Below are 19,552 nucleotides of genomic sequence, written 5' to 3'. Positions count from 1 at the left end.
GGCTGGTCTCGAACTTCTAGGCACAAGTGATTCTCCCACCTTGACCTCCCAAAATGTGGTATTACAGGGGTGGGCCACCGTGCTTAGCCCTGGAATAATTTTTTTATGGACCACGTCTTCTGCATTCATGTCAAACATGTATATTACAATTGGCTTGAAGTAAAATATCACCCCCTAAACTTCCTGGCAATGTCCATTAGAGTTATGCAGCTTGTGTTTAAGTTTATTTTACTTTTAAAATGAAATCAGTAGGAGGTTCAAATGCACATATTGGTTTTCTTTCTTAATTCTAAAAGTATGATTCAATAAAAGGGTACACAATTTTAAATATTCAGAAAAAATGAATGAGCTTTCTTTGGAGAAATTTATTTAATCCGTAAAGAATTGTTGAACACCTACTATGTAGCAGATACTCTTCAAAACAAGCAATTATAATATAATAATCAATATTAGAATAGATAGAAATGCAAAGCACTCAAAAACAGATTACTAATAGATGGTGAAGAGGAAAGGTTTAAGAGAGGAAGAAAATGTGAGCTGGGCTTTGAAGAATGAGTAGGAGTTTTCCAGGTGTGTGGGAGGTGGTGGGCAGTGGGAAGGCAGCAAGTGCAATGGTCTGCTGCTGTGAAAATGCAAGTACATTTGGAAAATGATGACTGGTTGTTTGATATGGAAATCAGGGTCACTGTTACGTGTGTAAGGCCCCTGGAAATGTAGAGAAGAAAATATTTCCTTTGGGCCTATGGTGATCAGTGTAGGCTTCTCAGAGATGGTGACAAGATCTGGATTTGAAGAATGAGTGGGAGTTCACAAGTTGGATCAAATGGAGTACAAATCAAAGGATTTCGGACTATTTATTAATTTGCCCCAAATGGTAAGACAGTGGATAGGGACACATATAATTTCATAGAGAAATTCCCCATTTGGGGGACAAAATTTCTCAAATGTTCAATAGAAATACAAATTTCTAAGGTCTAACTCACTCTAATTCCTCAAAGTGCAGTACTGTTTATAGAATGTGGAACTGGTGTTATTTAAAGAATATTTTTAAAAAGTAGAAATCCCCTTTCTGTGTCCATGTGTTCTATTGGGGGGAAAAGGGGAGGGCCAGTGGGAGGGGGAGGTGGGGAGGGATAGCCTGGGGAGAAATGCCAAATGTGGGTGAAGGGGAGAAGAAAAGCAAAGCACACTGCCATGTGTGTACCTACGCAACTGTCTTGCATGCTCTGCTCATGTACCCCAAAACCTATAATCCAATAAAAAATTAAAAAAAAAAAAAGTAGAAATCGCAGTGGATATCCCTTGTACCTTAAAGATGGTGGGGGCAAGGATTACAGCCTTCACTTCAGACTGCCTACTGGGCAGGCATTCTTAAGCTTAAAATCAAATATATATAGTCTCTTTCTAAGAAGCAAAATGGGAAGAACAGTGTTCCTATGGTAACAAGAATTTATTCTGCCAGGGGCTATTACTTCCTCTATAAATATGGTTTTTAGTTGTCATTATCAGTGAACCAAAATTTCTTACTAGCTTACATCAGTACTAACATAATTTGGGAATAACTGTGCCATGATGGATCTTTTTACCCAGCCATGAAAAGTCAATATATTTGAAAATCTATCTGTCTATCTATCTATGTATCTATGTATCTATCTGTCTATCTATCTATCTATCTATCTATCTATCTATCTATCTATCTATCATCTATCTACCTATCTATCATCCATCCACCCTATAAAAGTCTTTGGATTAATGAAAGATTCATAAAGCTGCCACGTGACATGTGGGTGTGTGTGATCTGAACAGGTGTTCTAAGGACCAGTTGACAGGGCTACACCAGTACATTCTACCATCCCAAAAGCTCTCAAATGGAAGCCCTGTTGGATTAGCTCTAGCTGGAAGGTACAAAATTAGGCCAGATTATAGGTCTCCATAGGCAAAGATATTAGTCAACTGATGTGATCCCAAGGTTTAGCATTATTTAAAACACCCTATTTTAAACTGTCTAAGAAAATAGAAAATACATACTTTTGTCTCGCTACAATTGTTCCCTATATAAAAATAGTATCTGTCTATATAAAATTTAGAAAGAATAGAAAAGAAACAGGAAAAACTTAGAAAAAAATTCATACAATTTTACCTCTCAGAGGCAAATTCTTTTTAACTTTTTAACAACAGCAAATACAAACTTTTTATCCTTCCACAAAAAAGATTTTTTAAAAGAGAATATTTTTATTCTTTGGAGAATCATATGTATCTAACAAAGATATAACAGCAATAAAGATTTTTAAAAAGCAGGTTCTATGGCACAGCTATAAACAATTGCTTAATAAGAAATCATTGTCTCTGAAAACAGACTGTTTTTCTTAACTCCATTTTTTAAAACTATTTCTTTTATTCCAAGTATGCCTTATTAGGTCATTATAAAGAAGTGATACACTCAAACACATGCATATGGATCTGTTTATACACATAGGCACACACATTTAATTTATAAGAAGCTCCTGATTTAGATTCATTCTTACATTTAGCTAATCTCTTCCATATTTTATATTTGGTATTTATTTATAACTAAAGATAAAAGTAATACTTGCTTATGTAAAACTTGGGAAGAATTAAAAAGCAGGAAAAAAATTCACACATAATTTTACCTCTCAGAGGCAACTTGTTTTTTTTTCTTTTTAAAACTTAATTTGGCATATTTCATTCCACTTTTAATATTTTTTACTTCTGTAGTTGGAATAATTATGTACATACTTTTTTATGCCCTGCTTAATATTCAGTAAAAACATCATAAATATTTTTCCAGATCACTAGAAACTCAACATAAACACTGTACCAAGATGACTTAATGGTAACTGTACTGTTGGGCATATACATTGTTTCTAATTTTTCACTATTATGAATTTTGCTTCAGTATATATTTTCATTCACAAATTTTTGTTCATGTTTTACATAAAACATTTATACTCATGTTAAATTCTTATAAGTAAAATTAGAGTATTACAGTAAAATGAAACTTTATAAAAGCTTTCAGGTATATAACAGATTATATAACAAAATATATTATTAATTCCCCCATCCCTGTTGCCAACACTATCTTGAAACACTATCTTTATGTTTCATCCATGGTGTAGGAAAGTCACCACTGTCCTGCAGTATCTGTACCTTGCTGGCTGTCGGCAGAGTTTATATCTCTGCTAATTTTATAGGCAGAAGAGACTCTTGCATTCAAGTTTGCATATACTTAATTAGTAAACATAAACATGCCTTTATTAGTTCACTTGTCATTTATATTTCCTCCTCTGATAATAGATCATGTCCTTTACCTATTTTTCTACTTTTCAATCATATTCACACAATATAAAAAATGAACTCTTGATACATATTTTGCAAATGTTTTTCTAAGTTTGTTTGTCTCTTACATTTATTTTGGATTTTTAATTAAAGTATACATGTTTTACCTATTTAGGTATAGTCATATCATGTTCTCATTTACAATTATTTCTTCAGCTTTTGGATCTGTCTAGCCAGAGATCAGATTCAATCTCTGTTTTGCATTTAAGCCTTTCACTGGAGTGGAACTCATTCATTGCATGGTGTAAGAAGGCCCTATTTAAATTGAATGCTTTATTTTTACTTCAGCAAAGTAGTTTCTTTCATAGTTTCTATGATTCAGGAGTTTATAAACTTTAAATAAAGCATAAATTTTAAATAACCATTCTTCAAGTAACGTTTTCCTTGAGATACAAACATATAAAAGAGATGCAGATAAAGTTGAGCTGTACTGGTTGAAGAGAAGGCTGTCTCAGGTCACCTCCTAATCTCCTTCTCTGCCCCAGAACTTCTGCAGAACTGCAAGGGGAGACATTTCTAAAGCTGAAATGCACGTTTTATGTCCTTTCCTATTTTTGTGTGTTTTTGTTCACATGAATTGCTCTGCCTAGAATGCCCTTTTCTCATCTGAACTTGTGTGTGTGTGATGTGTGATGTGGAAGTGGTTATACATCTTCATATTTACAAAGAAATCTCCACTTGTTGGATCAGAAGTCAATTCTATCTGTGAAATCCTTTTTCCTTCCTTCCTTCCTTCCTTCCTTCCTTCCTTCCTTCCTTCCTTCCTTCCTTCCTTCCTTCCTTCCTTCCTTCTCTCTCTCTCTCTCTCTCTCTCTCTCTCTCTCTCTCTCTCTCTCTCTCTTTCTTTCTTTCTTTCTTTTTGAGACATGGTCTCACTCTGTCATCCCGGCTAGAGTGCAGAGATGTGATGATGTTTCACTGCAGCCTCGACCTCCTGGGCTTAGGTGATCCTCCTGCCTCAGCTTCCCAAATATGTAGGACTACAGGTGTGTACCACTAAGCCTGACTAATTTGTAAATGTTTTGTAGATGGGTCTTGTTTTGTCACCCAGGTTGGTCTTGAACTCTTGGGCTCAAGCAATCCTCCCACCTTGGCCTCTCAAAGTACTGGGATTACAGGTGTGAGCCACTGTGCCTGGCTTCTGAGATTTTAAATAAATTTGTATCTCCTAAGGGCACTTAGTCACTTATACCATGAAATAAAACTATTGCTGACATATCAAACCTTGAATTAAATATATGTGAATTCATATATGTTGAAGAATGCATTCATATGAAGAATACATTTCCATATGTATGAGAGCAAGGTAAACATCTGCTACTCACGTGTAGGCTTCAAAGTCCCCATTGTTGATAGCTTCAATCAGTTGTTCAGTGACTTTGATAATCTCTTGCTTTCGTGCTAAAGGCAAAAATATAGCTGGGTGAGAATAAAAGACAAAGTCTTATAAAATATTCCTTTTTATTTTTATTTTTTGAGATAGGGTCTCACTCTGTTGCCCAGGCTGGAATGCAAGTGTGATCACGATTCCCTGCAGCCTTGACCTCCTGGGCTCAAGTGATCTTCCCACCTCCGCCTCCCAAAGTGCTGGGATTACAGGTATGAATCACTGTGCCCAGCCAAAATCTGAATTAAACATCACTCTCAGGTAACCCCTGAGAGTTATATATTTATATATATATATATTTATATATATTTATGTTTGAAAAGTTACTGCTATTTTCCATTTGTTTGAAAACAAGTCACCTGAAGGATCAAGGCTATGTTTTTAAACATTAGTTTTTACTACCTTAAACAACTTGCTTGGATTAGTAAACATATTTTGATTCATAGTTAACAAATGCTGTTAAAAACAATAATCTTAACAAGTATCATTGTAAGCATGTATGTCTATCTTCAGAGTGAAGATGATATCTTGCATTGAGATATTGAACTTTATATAATTATTTGCATTTTCTCACTATTCTGCTCAACTAACCCTACAAGAGGATGCTGAGATGCTGACACTGTGATTGGCCTTCGTATTTAGACAAATGGCCTTTAGTAAACTCTACAAACTGAAGAAGTGACATATGAATCAATACTGTAGATGTAGACAGATAATCAGATGAAAGCCTCCAGGTATAGCGGTCAACCCAACACCAATCATGATTTGTTTTTATTCCTAGCCCATAATTGGTAAAATTATTAATAGTTGGTTTGGCTCAAAACAAATTCAAATCAGTGAATTTGTTTCTACTGACATCTGCCTCAAGTGTTCTTTCTCTTTTTTGAATGCCTGCAGCATCTGTATCACTCACTTGGCAATTATGTATATGCTATCTCTTGATACCTTCTTCAGTTCAAAATGCATTATTATTTGTTTTAAACTGTTATTAAACTTTTGGAACTGTGTAATGTGTCTTCCTCATTAACTTAAAGCTCCCTGAGGGCAAAGCCCATTTTATTTTCTTGTATAGCCTAAAAAGCTTTGTTTAATGTCTTTTATGGAATAGATGCTTAACATTTGTGAATTTAATCAATTGAATCTAATAACAACCTTTTGTCAATGTCAGAACACTGTTGTCTTACTTATAAAATTACTGCATGAAATATTTTAGAAATCAAATTTTACTGGATTTTGTTTTACGAATATTGTGATATTCCCTTAAAATCACTGAAGATGGGAAGTGTTACTTCCCATCTTATCTTACTGAGGTAGTGAGGCTGCTATTGATCATGGAAAAAGCTGACCTCTGATTTTTGTTCTTTATTAAATAAAGGTACTAGTTTGTATTTTTCAATGAATCTGATCTTCATTAAGCAGATTTTAACCATATGCTTAAATGCTTACTTTCACTTTGAAACTTCAGGTTACCTAGGTGATGAAATTATTTAAAAATAAATTTTCTATAAACTGAATTTTCTTCATAGAGACTATATGAGACTATATCATAACAAATACAAGTAATAAGCTATCTTATAAAATGTGATTAAGTTAGTCCATAAAATGGTTGCTAACAATGTCAAGGTCCATAATATTAAAAAATCACTATATGGGTTAGAATTTGTATTCAATTATATAATTACTTTTCATTTATATAAGGTAACATAGCTCCTACAGAAGTCTAAAACATTTCTTGCTCTTGCTCATTTGATTGATGACTATCAATAATACATTCAACAGCAAAACATACTGACAGAGTGGTACCATGGCACAATTCTGTAATAATGATGCTGCCAGTGACACATTTTAGCTGAATTCAGTTAGGCAATAGGTGATTCATCCATCTGTGGCCTCAACAGTATGAACATTTGGCAAAAGCTAATGATAGCTGACCCATGCTGGAATATAAAGAACACGTTTGCGGAGGATTTCAGAAAATGAGATTGTAAAATTGTGGCCACCAAAACTTCCTTCTCACATGAAATCCTCATTTCAAACTAACAGATTTTTTTTTTTTTTGTTATGTAGCTGATATGTAGCTGATAGGAAAAACTACAGTTTAGAAACATGGACAATTTTTAAAAACTAACAAAAAATAAGAAAGAGATGAACATCAGATCATTGTCCTTTGTGGGGCTTCGTTAGGGTAAGCCTCAGTTTATAGAGTATGAAAAGTTTAGGATCACTTCCTGAAGTTTCTGAAAGTCTCTGCACTGCCTCATAAGCATAATAGGGAATTAGAACCATTGGATGTACACACATTCACTCTTCAATATTTTGCATGCCACAACTGGCTTAAGGTTTGTCTTGCATAAACAAAGAAATACAAATTGCCTTCTCTCTTACTTCTCATGCTTAGAAATGATGGTGCTTTTACCGGCAGGACAACAAATGGGAATTAGCCAGGATGCTTCTGTGCTGTATCATCATAGAAACAACGTGACTCTTTTGGCTTAGGAGGGGCTTGGAACTCAGGCATCTGTAGGGTGCTTATTTCCTCGGGGCAAAGGAACTTCAGTGAGTCAGAGGCGGCACATGACAGCTGACTCTTTAAAGGAAAGCAGAAGGCTGGAAATGAATCATTTGTATATAGTAGTCAGCTTGTGGTTGGAACTGTTGTCACAAGCCCAGCGTCTGACCTAGAGGCAGAGTGAGGGTTTGGTGCTAGCTCACTCCACTCCCAATCAGCAGTGAGATTAAGGAACAGTTACTGTGCCAAGGGTTTGGACAGACAAGTTGTGTGGAGAGGGGTTCCACTCTCATTTGACCTTCCCTCTTCCTGAACGCTAAGTAATAACTATTCCAAAAGTCAAAGCGGGAAGAGCTTGTGACAAGGTTTATATTATACCATGATAAATGGAGAATGTACCAGTAAGGTGTTACCTGAATACCAGAAGCTTCTTACACTCCACAGCTAGCCATTTAATCACAGGAAGCTGTTTACCTACTAAGTTTATTTCTAGAATTGAAGTGCTCAAGCCTATACTCACAGGACACAAAGTACTTTCTGAGGATTTCTAGATTCTTAGGAAAAGGAAAAAGAAAATCAAGTGGGAGAGATGTTCCAGGTTCTGAGTAGAATTACTTTCCAGGCAATTATGCAAAAAGAATTGAAAACATTTTCACTTTCAAATTCATATATTTTTGGCTTGTGTTCTAAGAGGCCTGGAAGAGTAAGATAAGGGTGTGAATGATCCCAGTGTTCGAAAACAAAATAAAACCCAGAACTGAGAGTAATTACATAAGAGAACAACTTACAGATTTACATTTCCTCAAACTTCATTAGATTTGGTTACTACAACAATACTCAGGTATGAAGTCATTATTTCTTGGTTTAACAGATAAATAAAGGGATTATAGGTATTTCCCAAAGGTCTGGAATTTGCTGATCACTCTTTCTCACCCTCTTGTCTTAGAATACTCTCCTTTTACTTAACTCTTTTGTGTTTCTACATGTTCTCATTCTCATTTGCTGTTATCCTTTTCTACCTGGATATTAAATGCCTCAACTCCTTCTAAAGACTGAATTTGAGCCCTCTCCTTATCTCATGCTGCAACCCTAATGTTCTGTGCACACTAGTCTTTTAAATTGTCATCTACATTCCAATGATTCCCAAATGGTTAACCTCCTTCCTAGACTTTTCCTTCCCATCTATGTGTCAAGGCCCATTTTTGAGCCTCTATTTGGGTATTTCAAATGTAACTCAAACCCAGCTTACCCTGAACTGAACTTAAGAACTTCCACCAGTACATGCCTGCTTGCTTTCCCATGGAGCCGCATTCTGGTGAATGGCAACACAATATATCAGTTGCATAAGCCAGAAAGAAACCTGAGGATCATGTTTGACTCCCTAAACCCAGCACCGTAATCCAATCCATTGAGTTCTGTTGAATTTGCCTTCCTCTTCTTTTTCACTTCTTTTCCTTTTCACCCCCACTCTGGGTACAAGCACCCATCATTTCTTGTCCAGGTGGTAACAGCCCCTATTGGGTGTTTCTGCAACCAATTTTGCTCTTCACTATTCTGTTCTCTACAATGCAACCACCTCTCTTTCTCCCTCTCCATTTTTAATGCCCATCTCTTCAGATAACCTTCTATTTGAACTCTTCTAAAACCTTCTCTCTGCTCTCAGGATAGGTATCTGAAGAGAGACTACATAACCTTGCATAATCTGGACTCTACCGATCTCATCAGACTCATTCAAAGACTCCTTCACTTTACCCTCTCCATTCCACCCTTATTCTCTGGTTTTACCAATTCAAAATGGACACGCTGCCTCCTATTACCAGCCCTTCATAGGTCCTGTCTTCTCTTCTTAGAAAACTGCCCCCCATTTTGCTCCTACTTCTTTGATCAGATCTCAACTATTATTTCTTCAAAAATGCCTTCCCTGACCCTCATGTTAGTCGGGTCCCTGAGATGTTATGAATTCATACATAGCTGACACCTACTTTTTAAAAATACTTATATTTACATACTTATTTGCATGTAACTGATTAATCAGTTTTCTTTATTACTCCTATAAGGCACAGGTACTGCACCATTCCAACTCCAGCAGATAAACATAGTACATGGCATACAGGAAATGTTCCGTAAGCATTTCAATGAATGGTAGGTCCAGAACAAACTCAATTGGTTTCTGATTCCCAGTCCAATGACCTTTTTTAAATATATGATGCTACATTATTTGGTGATAACCTGAGAGCCTTTAAGAAATATAAAATTGACAAATGGAAACAATTTAAGTATAAAGTAGCATGTCTTATTGTTTATTGATAATGAAAGAAAAATACTTTCAACTTGTCTAAAACTGATCTTTGAACTCATTTCTCTTCCTGTCTTACTCATTTTTGCTATTGAAACCACAATTTTGCCAGTCTCCCAACTCAAAACCTTGGGTTTCTTGTGGACTCAATTCTTTCCTCTGTTTCCACATCCAATCCTCCATGGATCATTATTTTTCCTGAGCACTAATGATGATGTTTCCCAGGGTTCATCCTTAGCCTCTTAATTATTTTATTTGCTTACCCTTGGCAATCTCATTCTCTCCTCTGGCTCTGACCACATGCTGAAGACTGCCAACTCCCTATCTCTGAGACTTTAAATCTTTCTAGACTCCATGCTCATATTTCTAACTGCATTCTAAACATCTACAGTTGTCCCGGAATTTCAGACCCAGGGTTCCCAAAATGAACCTCAGCTAGTTTTCTCACAAACTCTGTTGCTTCTCTGGAATTTCTCATCTTGGATAGTGGCATCATAATCTACTCAGTTGCCCAAACTGGAAGCCTTGCTATTTTCTTTCCTTTTTACTACTCACAGATCATCAGCCATTCTACATTCTTCCAACTCTTTCTCAGAGCCATTTCTTCTCTAGAGGCACTGCCACTGCTGATTCAGGTTCTTGGAAGTTCCTGACCCTTCCTGCTCCCAGGTCTCCCACACCGGCCTCTCTCACTCCTCAATGTTGCAGAATCACCACTCTATAAAACAGAGCTGGTATTGCCTTTAAGGTTTTCAGTGTCCCTCCTCTCACGGTCTAGAAGTTGAAGCACAAAATTCTCGGTTTTAAAGATCTTCTTACTTTGTACTTTTCCAGCTTTATTTCCTGACACTTTTTGTCCTCCAGGGATTTTATATATTTGCCAGCGACACCAAAGGGCTCACTTTTCCTCAACTAATCCTGGCTTTTTAAAACTCCATAGTTTCCTCCCATTTTTCCTTGTGCCAGAAACTCTCCTTCTTCTGCCTGAAAATCTCTTTCAATACCTTGCTCAAGTGTCACTTTCTCTGTATTGCCATTCCTGAGTGCCTCAGACCCAGCTATTTCATATTTTGATCTTACTGCATCATCACAGGATGTTCATATATCCAACTAGAACCTGACTACTTTACACCCTGAACACCTAGTACTGAGTTGATGTCTGCAAATGCATGCATGTATGAATAAATAAATATCAACATATAGTTAGACAACATATAGAAAATACTGTTTATTTTAAAACATGAGATAAATGCCAAGTATGTAGACAATGATCATGTATGGTAGCAGTCTGTATGTGGCGGTGCTGAAAAGGCACCTTGGATACTTCAGAGTCTGCATCAGGACCATAGTACATGAGGCTACAGTATTTCAGATGCTGGAATAGCAGCAGATTTAATCTTAAAAGTCTAGTAAGAAAAACTAGATATTTCTAGTCAATGTTTACATTTAATATTTCTTTTCAAGAGGGTTGAGTACAAAGAAATCCTAGTATTTAAGCTTGAGCTTTTCAGTTGTTTAGATTTTGGATTAATCAGTTTATTGAAGTGAAACTACTTGATGATAAGTCCTATTGAGAGGTCTGGCTCAATACAATGAAACTTATACCACAAAATAAACTGAATTTATACCTGCAAATGTATCTTCACTGGGATGTTTGCAGAATGTCATATTTTGAAATCTTTTAGTGAATTGTGCCTAAAAAGCACATAACCAATGATCAGAAGTGGTGCAATTAAAAGTGTTTAGCTTTTTTGGGGTGTATCATCTTAAGTTAACAATTCTATTAATTTGCTTTCTCAAGTTGTCTAGTTCTATTCAATTGAAACTCTTCTGTCTACATTTCTCACAGGTTATTGGGTACTTGGCTGCCAGAGACTTGAAGGACAAGGAGGTTAAGTGACTTGCTCAAGTCATCCAGCAAATTTAGAGGTTGTGCCAGGGTTAGAGCATTATTTGGCTAAGGTTCCCCTCCGCTGTTTAATTCACGGATCTATGTTCCTCTCCAGCCCACAGTGCTTACTTCAATATTTTGAAATAATAAACTTAAATGAACCACCTAAACGTCTTTGAACTTACTCTGGTAAGGTGATTGACTAAGTTACTGGACTAAGGGTGTAATTAATTATTACATCAGTTTCACACAAGTGAGTGCCCCATGGTTTTACTGTCTTTTTCCATGCTGCCATTAACAAAGTTAACCCTTGGGAGTAGTTACTATTTTAGGCAAATATACAAATGACATTCTTGATAGTTTTATAGAAAAAGGTACCTATCAACTCAGCTATGTTTGGCATTCCCTGTGCAATTAGCAGCTTGTTTCTCAATGGCTTTATTTTTACTTCACTAGACTGATACAGTAGTTAATGTCAAGGAGAGTGATTTCCATAATTTTGGCTTTGAAAATCAAACATATCACAGATTCTAAAGTTGACTGATTTAATATCTGTAATATTTTATTCAAATATAAGACCTGGCAAATTTCTATTCAAGAATGCTTTCAAGAATTTACTGTAAACCTTTTTTATCCAAAAGTCACCTGTTGAATAACATCAACTTTTCAGCCCTTTAATTACAACAGGCTTTCACGATTGAAAAATAATCTTTTCAAAATTAAAAAATTTATTAATAAATAAATAATTTAAACCACCTTTGAACTTTGATATATAATATAGAGTAGAACAAAATGATAGTTAATTGGGGAAGAAGTAATATCAGTCTTAGCCCTGTTAAATTGCTATGGCCTAATAATAAATAATTAACAAATATTTACGAGCAGAAAGATCTAACATTGGGATCACTTAGAATAAGTGCAAATAGGTCTATATTGTTTTTAAGTTTGCAAGGATATTATTAGGTTACAGAAAAATATGGTCATGTTATTCCTAAAATTACCTTTGATCTGAAAAGGAAATAAAATATTTACTATTAAAAAAATAAGGGAGATTTAAAGTATTTATAAAGAATTTCATTAAAAAATGACTTAAATAAATGTTTTAGAATCCAAAGAAACTATCTATGGTTACACAGAACATTTGCTTATGTGAAAGAATTCACCCTAGCCACATTAAAGTAATTGGGTAACTATTCTGCCACCCCCAGCTGACTTGCAGAAGCTAGAAATAGCACAGCATTGTGAATACCATTGAGTATTTCAAGTATTAAGATGTTCCATGAATCAGATAGGTGTGGTACCATTTCCAGTTAAGAGTTGATGACATGGAAGAAAAAGATTTTAAAAAGCTGGTCAAAGACTTACGTTATCTGCTTGGATTTAAGATTATTCAAGTTTACACATTTGCATGATCAGAGAACTCCTAAGCATTCTCTAGGGGTATCTCTTCTTTCCACTGTGTAACCAAGGTGATGGCCATAGTTATTTTCTTCAAAGAAAAAAATTCAGAGTTGGAAAAGAGACAATGAGGTCAATTAGACTTAAAGTTTAAAAATATTTGGAAAGTTCTTTTTTCCTTTTTTTTTTTTTTTGGTCATGAAAGCAATCCAGTTGCCCCTAGGTACTGTAATGATTTCAACTAACTCTGCTAATCAAAATGAAGCATGTATCTTTCAGGTCAAGAGTTATCAAAGTGTTAATGTTCTGTCCACCCTTCAGCAGTGTAAAAAATAGCCAGAAGTATAAAAAATGAGAATGGTTAAAATCCTGTACAGCCATGACAGTAGGTTTTAATTTGTTTCAACGATTTCAATTGCTATTGTTTAGCTTACAATTTAGTTTCTTTTCAATAACTGATTTCATCCCTTTATGAAAAGTATACTATTTAAATTTTGTAAGAAATAGAATTTAGTTGATTCCTGGGTAAGTTTATTTATAACCACATTTTCCTGAGTAATTCAACTGATAAATTTGTGAGTGTTTTCTTGGATCAAGAAGGCAGAAAGAGCTGAAGAGCATGTCCTCTCTGCCAAATAAGCATCAGATTCCTTTGCTGGCTTTGAAAAAAAAATTAAACGAAATTCCATAATATCAACTGAACTGTGATGTCCTTGAATTTGTTTTTTGAGAAAGAACTAGGCTGACTATATTAAGAATACTCAAAAATGTTACTCTGCATCCATAATTATTGAATTCCATGCAATCTTTTTAAAGGTATTTTCTCCCCATCTCCTTGCTAGTGCAGGCTGTCAGTCATATTTCAGTGTTTCTCACACCAGTGTTGCCTCAATGGGGTAGAAGCTAAGCAGTTTTCCTAACTAACAGTCTATGGATATTTCAACCATAAGAATGTTATTTCACTTCTTTTTGTTAAATACTTCTTATCTTACTTTGGCTCAGGAAGTCTCTTCTCCTGGAAGAGACTTTTAAGATAACAAAGCAGATATTTTACTATTCAAGAATAAGCAGCAGCATCTCCTGTCATTGTACTTCCATGTTTTTTAGCTTATTCTTATTTTCAGCAGCTGCAAAAATATTAGCTTGTGCTTTCATTACAAGGTCCATCATTATCCAGTCCATAGCTTCCTGAATCAATAAAAGATAATCCGACTTTGCAGATTATCTTCAGTGAAGTGGGAAGAAGAAAGTCCAATTTACAAAACATATGGGAAAATCAGTCTCCTCCCATGAATTGTTTAAAACTCCTAAAGCATCTATAATTAATAGTAAACAGGGAATAACTGGAAAAAAGTTTATAAGACAAAATAATTAAGAAATATTTTTCTAATTTGAAAAATTATGAAAAAACGATAGAACCTCTTGGTATGTCCAGAGTATATTGCATTCCTCTATGGCATGGTAGATCAAGAGGCCAGGGCTCAATGTAATATGTATGCCTATATGACCAACATTGATGATTACTGTAGCTTTCTCAGATGTCAGCCCACTGGACTGAAAAGGCACAGCAGCAGTTAGTCTGTGTAAATTTACAATAGTCTGTCAAAACTTGCAAGACTTACTTAGGTTTGGAGAAAAATTATTTATACTTCCCATTTTTACCACACACACATTCACATAGTGATGTTAAAACTGTGTTTGCAAAAATTATGACAATGAGAGAAATCTGACATAACTGATTTCATCTTACTTTTAAGCTCACAAGCTAACTGCCCTTGCTCATTCCTGAGTATAGACCAACCAAGCCAGCTAGGGGAGAAATTTACTTTACAGTTTAACTTTAAAGCAAGGATGATTATAGCCCTTTCCCAAAACTATGCCCGCCTCCTTGTTCAGGACTGAAACTACCTTCATAAAACTAATAAAAGGCTACAAGGTTAGAATTATGGTAGAGCCTTGAATTTGCTAAGATCTATGAATAGTTAAGAAATAACCAGTTATTGTTCCCTAGTTTGCTTACTGATCAGGAGTCATGTAGCTGGAGGTCACAGGATTTGTAACTTCTTCAATTACTTCTAATACATAACATTACGATTGTAAAACCTAAGATTGGCCTTTGAGATATTTTTCAGACTTTTGCATTCTGGTGAACCAACTGATGCCACCCAGAATTGTGACTCATACAAAGGAACTGACTCAACCGATCCTACAACCCTCACCCAGAAACTAACTCAGCACATGAAAACAGTTCTGACACTCCTATGATTTCATCCCCACCCAATCAGCAGCACCCTTTCACTAGCCACCAGTCTGCCAAATTGTCCCTAACAACCCTGGCCTTCAAGTTCTCAGAGAGGCAGATTTCAGAAACACGTCCTGTCTTCCTGCTTGGATGCCTTGTGATAATTAAACTGTTTCTCTACTGCAACATCACTGTCTCCGTGTATTGGCCTTATCTGTACAGCAGATGAAAAGAATCCATTGGCTTTACCCATATGAACTCCTATAACTCCTCCAATGTCCTCATCCATTTGAAAGCAGTGATAAGACTCCTAGGCCCAAGAGTCATTTCTGTGATTAGTTACTACATTGGTTAAAGCTTTATTTGGGAAGATGAAAATATCCTATCACACCAGAAATTACTAAATGACTCACAGTAACACATGCTTTTTGATAAAGGATACCTCACATTGGTACTGTATAATCAGCTTAACTCTGGGATATCCATTTCTAAATTCAGCTTAGATAATTAATTAAAAAGTTATTGTTGACATATTGGGGCCCAATCGGCCAGGTGCAGTGGCTCACACCTGTAATCTCAGTACTTTGGGAGGCCAAGGTGGGTGGATCATTTGAGGTAAGGAGTTTGAGACCAGCCTGGCCAACATGGTGAAACCTCGTCTCTACTAAAAATATAAAAATTAGCCAGGCTTGGTGGGTGCCTGTAATCCCAGCTACTCAGGAGGCTGAGGCTGGAGTATCACTTGAACCTAGAGGCAGAGGTTGCAGTGAACTGAGATCACGCCCCTGCACTCCAGCCTGGGTGAGAAAGCAAGACTTCATCTAAAAAAAAAAATTGGGGCTGAATTTTACAGGTCTAGTAAAGGTGTTCTTAATTTAACCAATGCAATTGTAGTTAAAAATTAAATTTATGAGCCATATATTTCAGAACCAACAATATTATTCTCATTTATTCTAACATGTATTATAAATGTAAATTGCCACAAATTATCAATGTATTATAAAATATAATGTATAGTAAATACATATTTGTATGAATATATTACTTTTCCTCTATTTGTTGAATTCAAAAGATGAACATCTTCAAAGATACTGTTCAAGTTACTTAATAAATAATTAATATTCCACACTCTGGAAATTTGCATTTATATTATATAACTGAAATTAAGACAATAGTAAGAATTTTACATGGCAAATATCCTGGAGGTAACATGAAGGAAGGTACTGACTTGGAAATTTCAGAGAGCATGACTACTGGGAATGACTACAAAAGTTATTATCTCTGGCACTTGCATAGGCAGATTACAACCACATAGCACTCACTGAAGTCAGGTTAATTTAAATAACCCAGGTAATGAAAATCCTCAATAACTCATGACACTGCTCCTTTTACAAAATTCTAGTACAGATTTTAAGAATACCAACTCAGGTAGAGACATTTACACATATCCCAAATAAATGTGTTTTTGTTTGTTTTATTCTCAGTGACAGGTAAACACATTTCATGTGAATTAATTATTCATATTTTTAAATAGTCCTAAGTTCCTTCTTAGGCTTCCGTTTTCTTGTAAAGATTATGAGTGAAGAACTTATATTTCTTGAAGAGAGATTTAAATATACAATCTTATATGCTCACAGTCTTCCTACATTGGTCAAAATACCACTTAAAAAATCACAGCAGTCTTTTGGAAGTAAGTTATTTTTTCTGTCATTATAGACCATTAAACTTTCCAGATGTATTTCTTTACTATTTAGGGATATGTTTACATTTTTGTGTAGCTTAACTTTGTGTAATGTGATACAATGTTTAATCAGAATACTATAATTCTGTGTGAAGTGGTGTAGGTATGGAGTAAAAATACTCTGTTTAAAATACTGCCCCAAGATGTTATTTTCCCCAGTTGAAAACATTTCCTAATTCAAATTGTAAAAAAAATGACATTTGGATCAGGATTTCTTTTTCTTTCTTTTTAAATTCGAAAACACATAATGGCATGGGTTTTTGTCTATTACCCCAACTTTTCCTGAAATCCAAATTCTCTCCATAACATTTACCATCTGTGTTTTGCTAGACAGACATGCGGTAAATAACCACATGCAGTGATGTTAATAAAGAAAGCAATGATCCTGTACACAGTCAATTCAGAAACAAATCATAGGTCTTTCACAATTAATCTGTTAACTTCTATCAAGATAGTTAGTTTCTTTTGAGGAAACACTGAACAGGGTAATCACAATTTCTAAAAGGGACATTATATGTTATTGTTTTTGAGATATTTTGCTTGAGAAGTGTTTAAATAATTTTGCATAAATATGCTCCTTTTTAGATTCACATTTTACTTTTGTGAGAAACAGTCTTCATATTTTTCTTTTCCTCCCAGAAGTGATAATCAAGACACAGGCAAAATTGAGCCAATTTTTCTTAACTGTTGAACACATCCAGAAAAAAAAGGATCAGTTCAAATGAGGAAAGACTTTGAGTTATTACTTAAAATATGCTTAATAGATACAAAATATATCTCAACTCAAAATTAACTTAATGTAAAAACCTCATAACTAATTCATTAATCTATTAAGCACCTTTTATATGATACTATGGAGGCAAAAATTAGTGAATTAAAATACTGTTTAAAATTCATTATGTCAATGAGAACGAAGACACAACATACCAGAATCTCTGGGACACAATTAAACCAGTCTCTAGAGGAAAATATATAGCAATAAATGCCCACATGGGAAGCAAGGAAAGATCTAAAATCGACACTCTATCATCAAAATTGAAAGAGCTAGAGGAGCAAGATCAAAGAAACTCAAAACCTAGCAGAAGACAAGAAATAACTAAGATATGAGCAGAACTGAAGGAGATAGAGACATAAAAAACCCTTCAAAAATCAATAAATCCAGGAGGTGGTTTTTTGAAAAGATCAATGAAATAGACCACTAGCCAGATTAATAAAAAAGAAAAGAGAGAAGAATTAAATAGATGCAACAAAAAAAGATAAAGGGGATATCACCACAGATTCCACAGAAATACAAACCACCATCAGAGATTAATACAAACAACTCTATGCATATGAACCAGTAAACCTGGAAGAAATGGACAAATTCCTGGATGTTTGCATCCGCCCAAGCCTAGACCAGGAAGAAGTCAAAACCCTGAATAGACCAATAACAAGGACTGAAGTTGAGGCAGCAATTAAGAGCCTACCCACCAAAAAAAGCCCAGGTCCAGATGGCTTCATAGCCGAATTCTACCCAACATAAAAAAAGGAGCTGGTACCACTCCTTCTGAAACTATTCCAAATGATCCAAAAAGAGGGAATCCTTCCCAAATCTTTTTATGAGACCAACATCATCCTGATACTAGAACGTGGAAGAGACTCAACAAGAAAAGAAAACTTCAGGCAAACATCCATGATGAACACAGATGCAAAAGTCTTCAATAAAGTACTGACAAACCGATTGCAACAGCACATCAAAAAGCTTATTTGTTATGATCAAGTAGGCTTCATCCTGGGAATGCAAGGCTGGTTCAACATACGCAAGGCTATGAACGTAATCCACCACATAAACAGAACCAAAGACAAAAACCACACGATTATCTCAATTGATGCAGAGAAGGCCTTTGACAAAATTCAACAGCCCTTTATGCTAAAAACTCTCAATAAACTAGGTATTGATGGAACATATCTCAAAATAATAAAAGCTATTTATGACAAACCAACAGCCAATATCATACTGAATGGGGAAAAACTAGAAGCATTCTCTTTGAAATTTGGCACTAGACCAGGATGCCCTCTCTCACCATTTCAATTCAATATAGTATTGGAAGTTCTAGCCAGAGAAATCAGTCAAGAAAAATAAATAAAGGGTATTCAATTAGGAAAGGAGGTAGTCAAATTGTCTATATTTGCAGACAACAGGATTGTATATTTAGGAGACCCCATTTAATTGTCTCAGCCCAAAATCTCCTGAAACTGATAAGCAACTTCAGCAAAGTCTCAGGATACAAAATCAGTGTGCAAAAATCACAAGCATTCCTGTGCACCAATAACAGACTTAAAGAGAGCCAAATCAAGAATGAACTGCCATTCACAATTGCTACAAAGAGAATAAAATACCTAGGAATAAAACTAACAAAGAATATAAAGGACCTCTTCAAGGAGAACTACAAGTGTCTGCTCAAGGAAATAAGAGAGGAGAAACAGATGGAGAAACATTCCATGCTCATGGTTAGAAAGAATCAATATTGTGAAAATGGCCATACTGACCAAAGTAATTTATAGATACAATGGTATCCGCATCAAGCTACCAATGACCTTCTTCACAGAACTGGAAAAAACTACCTTAAACTTCATATGGAACCAAAAGAGAGTCCACATAGCCAAGTCAATTCTAAGCAAAAAGAACAAACCTGGAGGCATCATACTACCTGACTTCAAACTATACTACAAGGCTACAGTAATCAAAACA

At 35.3% G+C, this 19,552-nt stretch overlaps 1 protein-coding gene across 50 annotated transcripts in view; it reads right to left on the bottom strand.

The window, feature by feature from the left end:
* CAMK2D (calcium/calmodulin dependent protein kinase II delta) overlaps window positions 1-19,552 on the bottom strand; it is a 306,351-nt gene that overhangs the window by 8,394 nt on the left and 278,405 nt on the right. For all 50 annotated transcript variants that reach the window (XM_078366604.1, XM_078366600.1, XM_078366611.1 and 47 more), the window contains one exon: window positions 4,683-4,758. In XM_078366604.1, coding sequence (XP_078222730.1) covers window positions 4,683-4,758 — 76 coding nt within the window. The remainder of the gene's footprint in view (window positions 1-4,682; window positions 4,759-19,552) is intronic.

This window comes from Callithrix jacchus, chromosome 3 (genome assembly GCF_049354715.1).
Source record: "Callithrix jacchus isolate 240 chromosome 3, calJac240_pri, whole genome shotgun sequence".
Taxonomy (NCBI): Eukaryota; Metazoa; Chordata; class Mammalia; order Primates; family Cebidae; genus Callithrix; species Callithrix jacchus.
The sequence above is the reverse complement of the archived record's forward strand: the minus strand, read 5'-3'. Positions and strand labels throughout refer to the sequence as shown.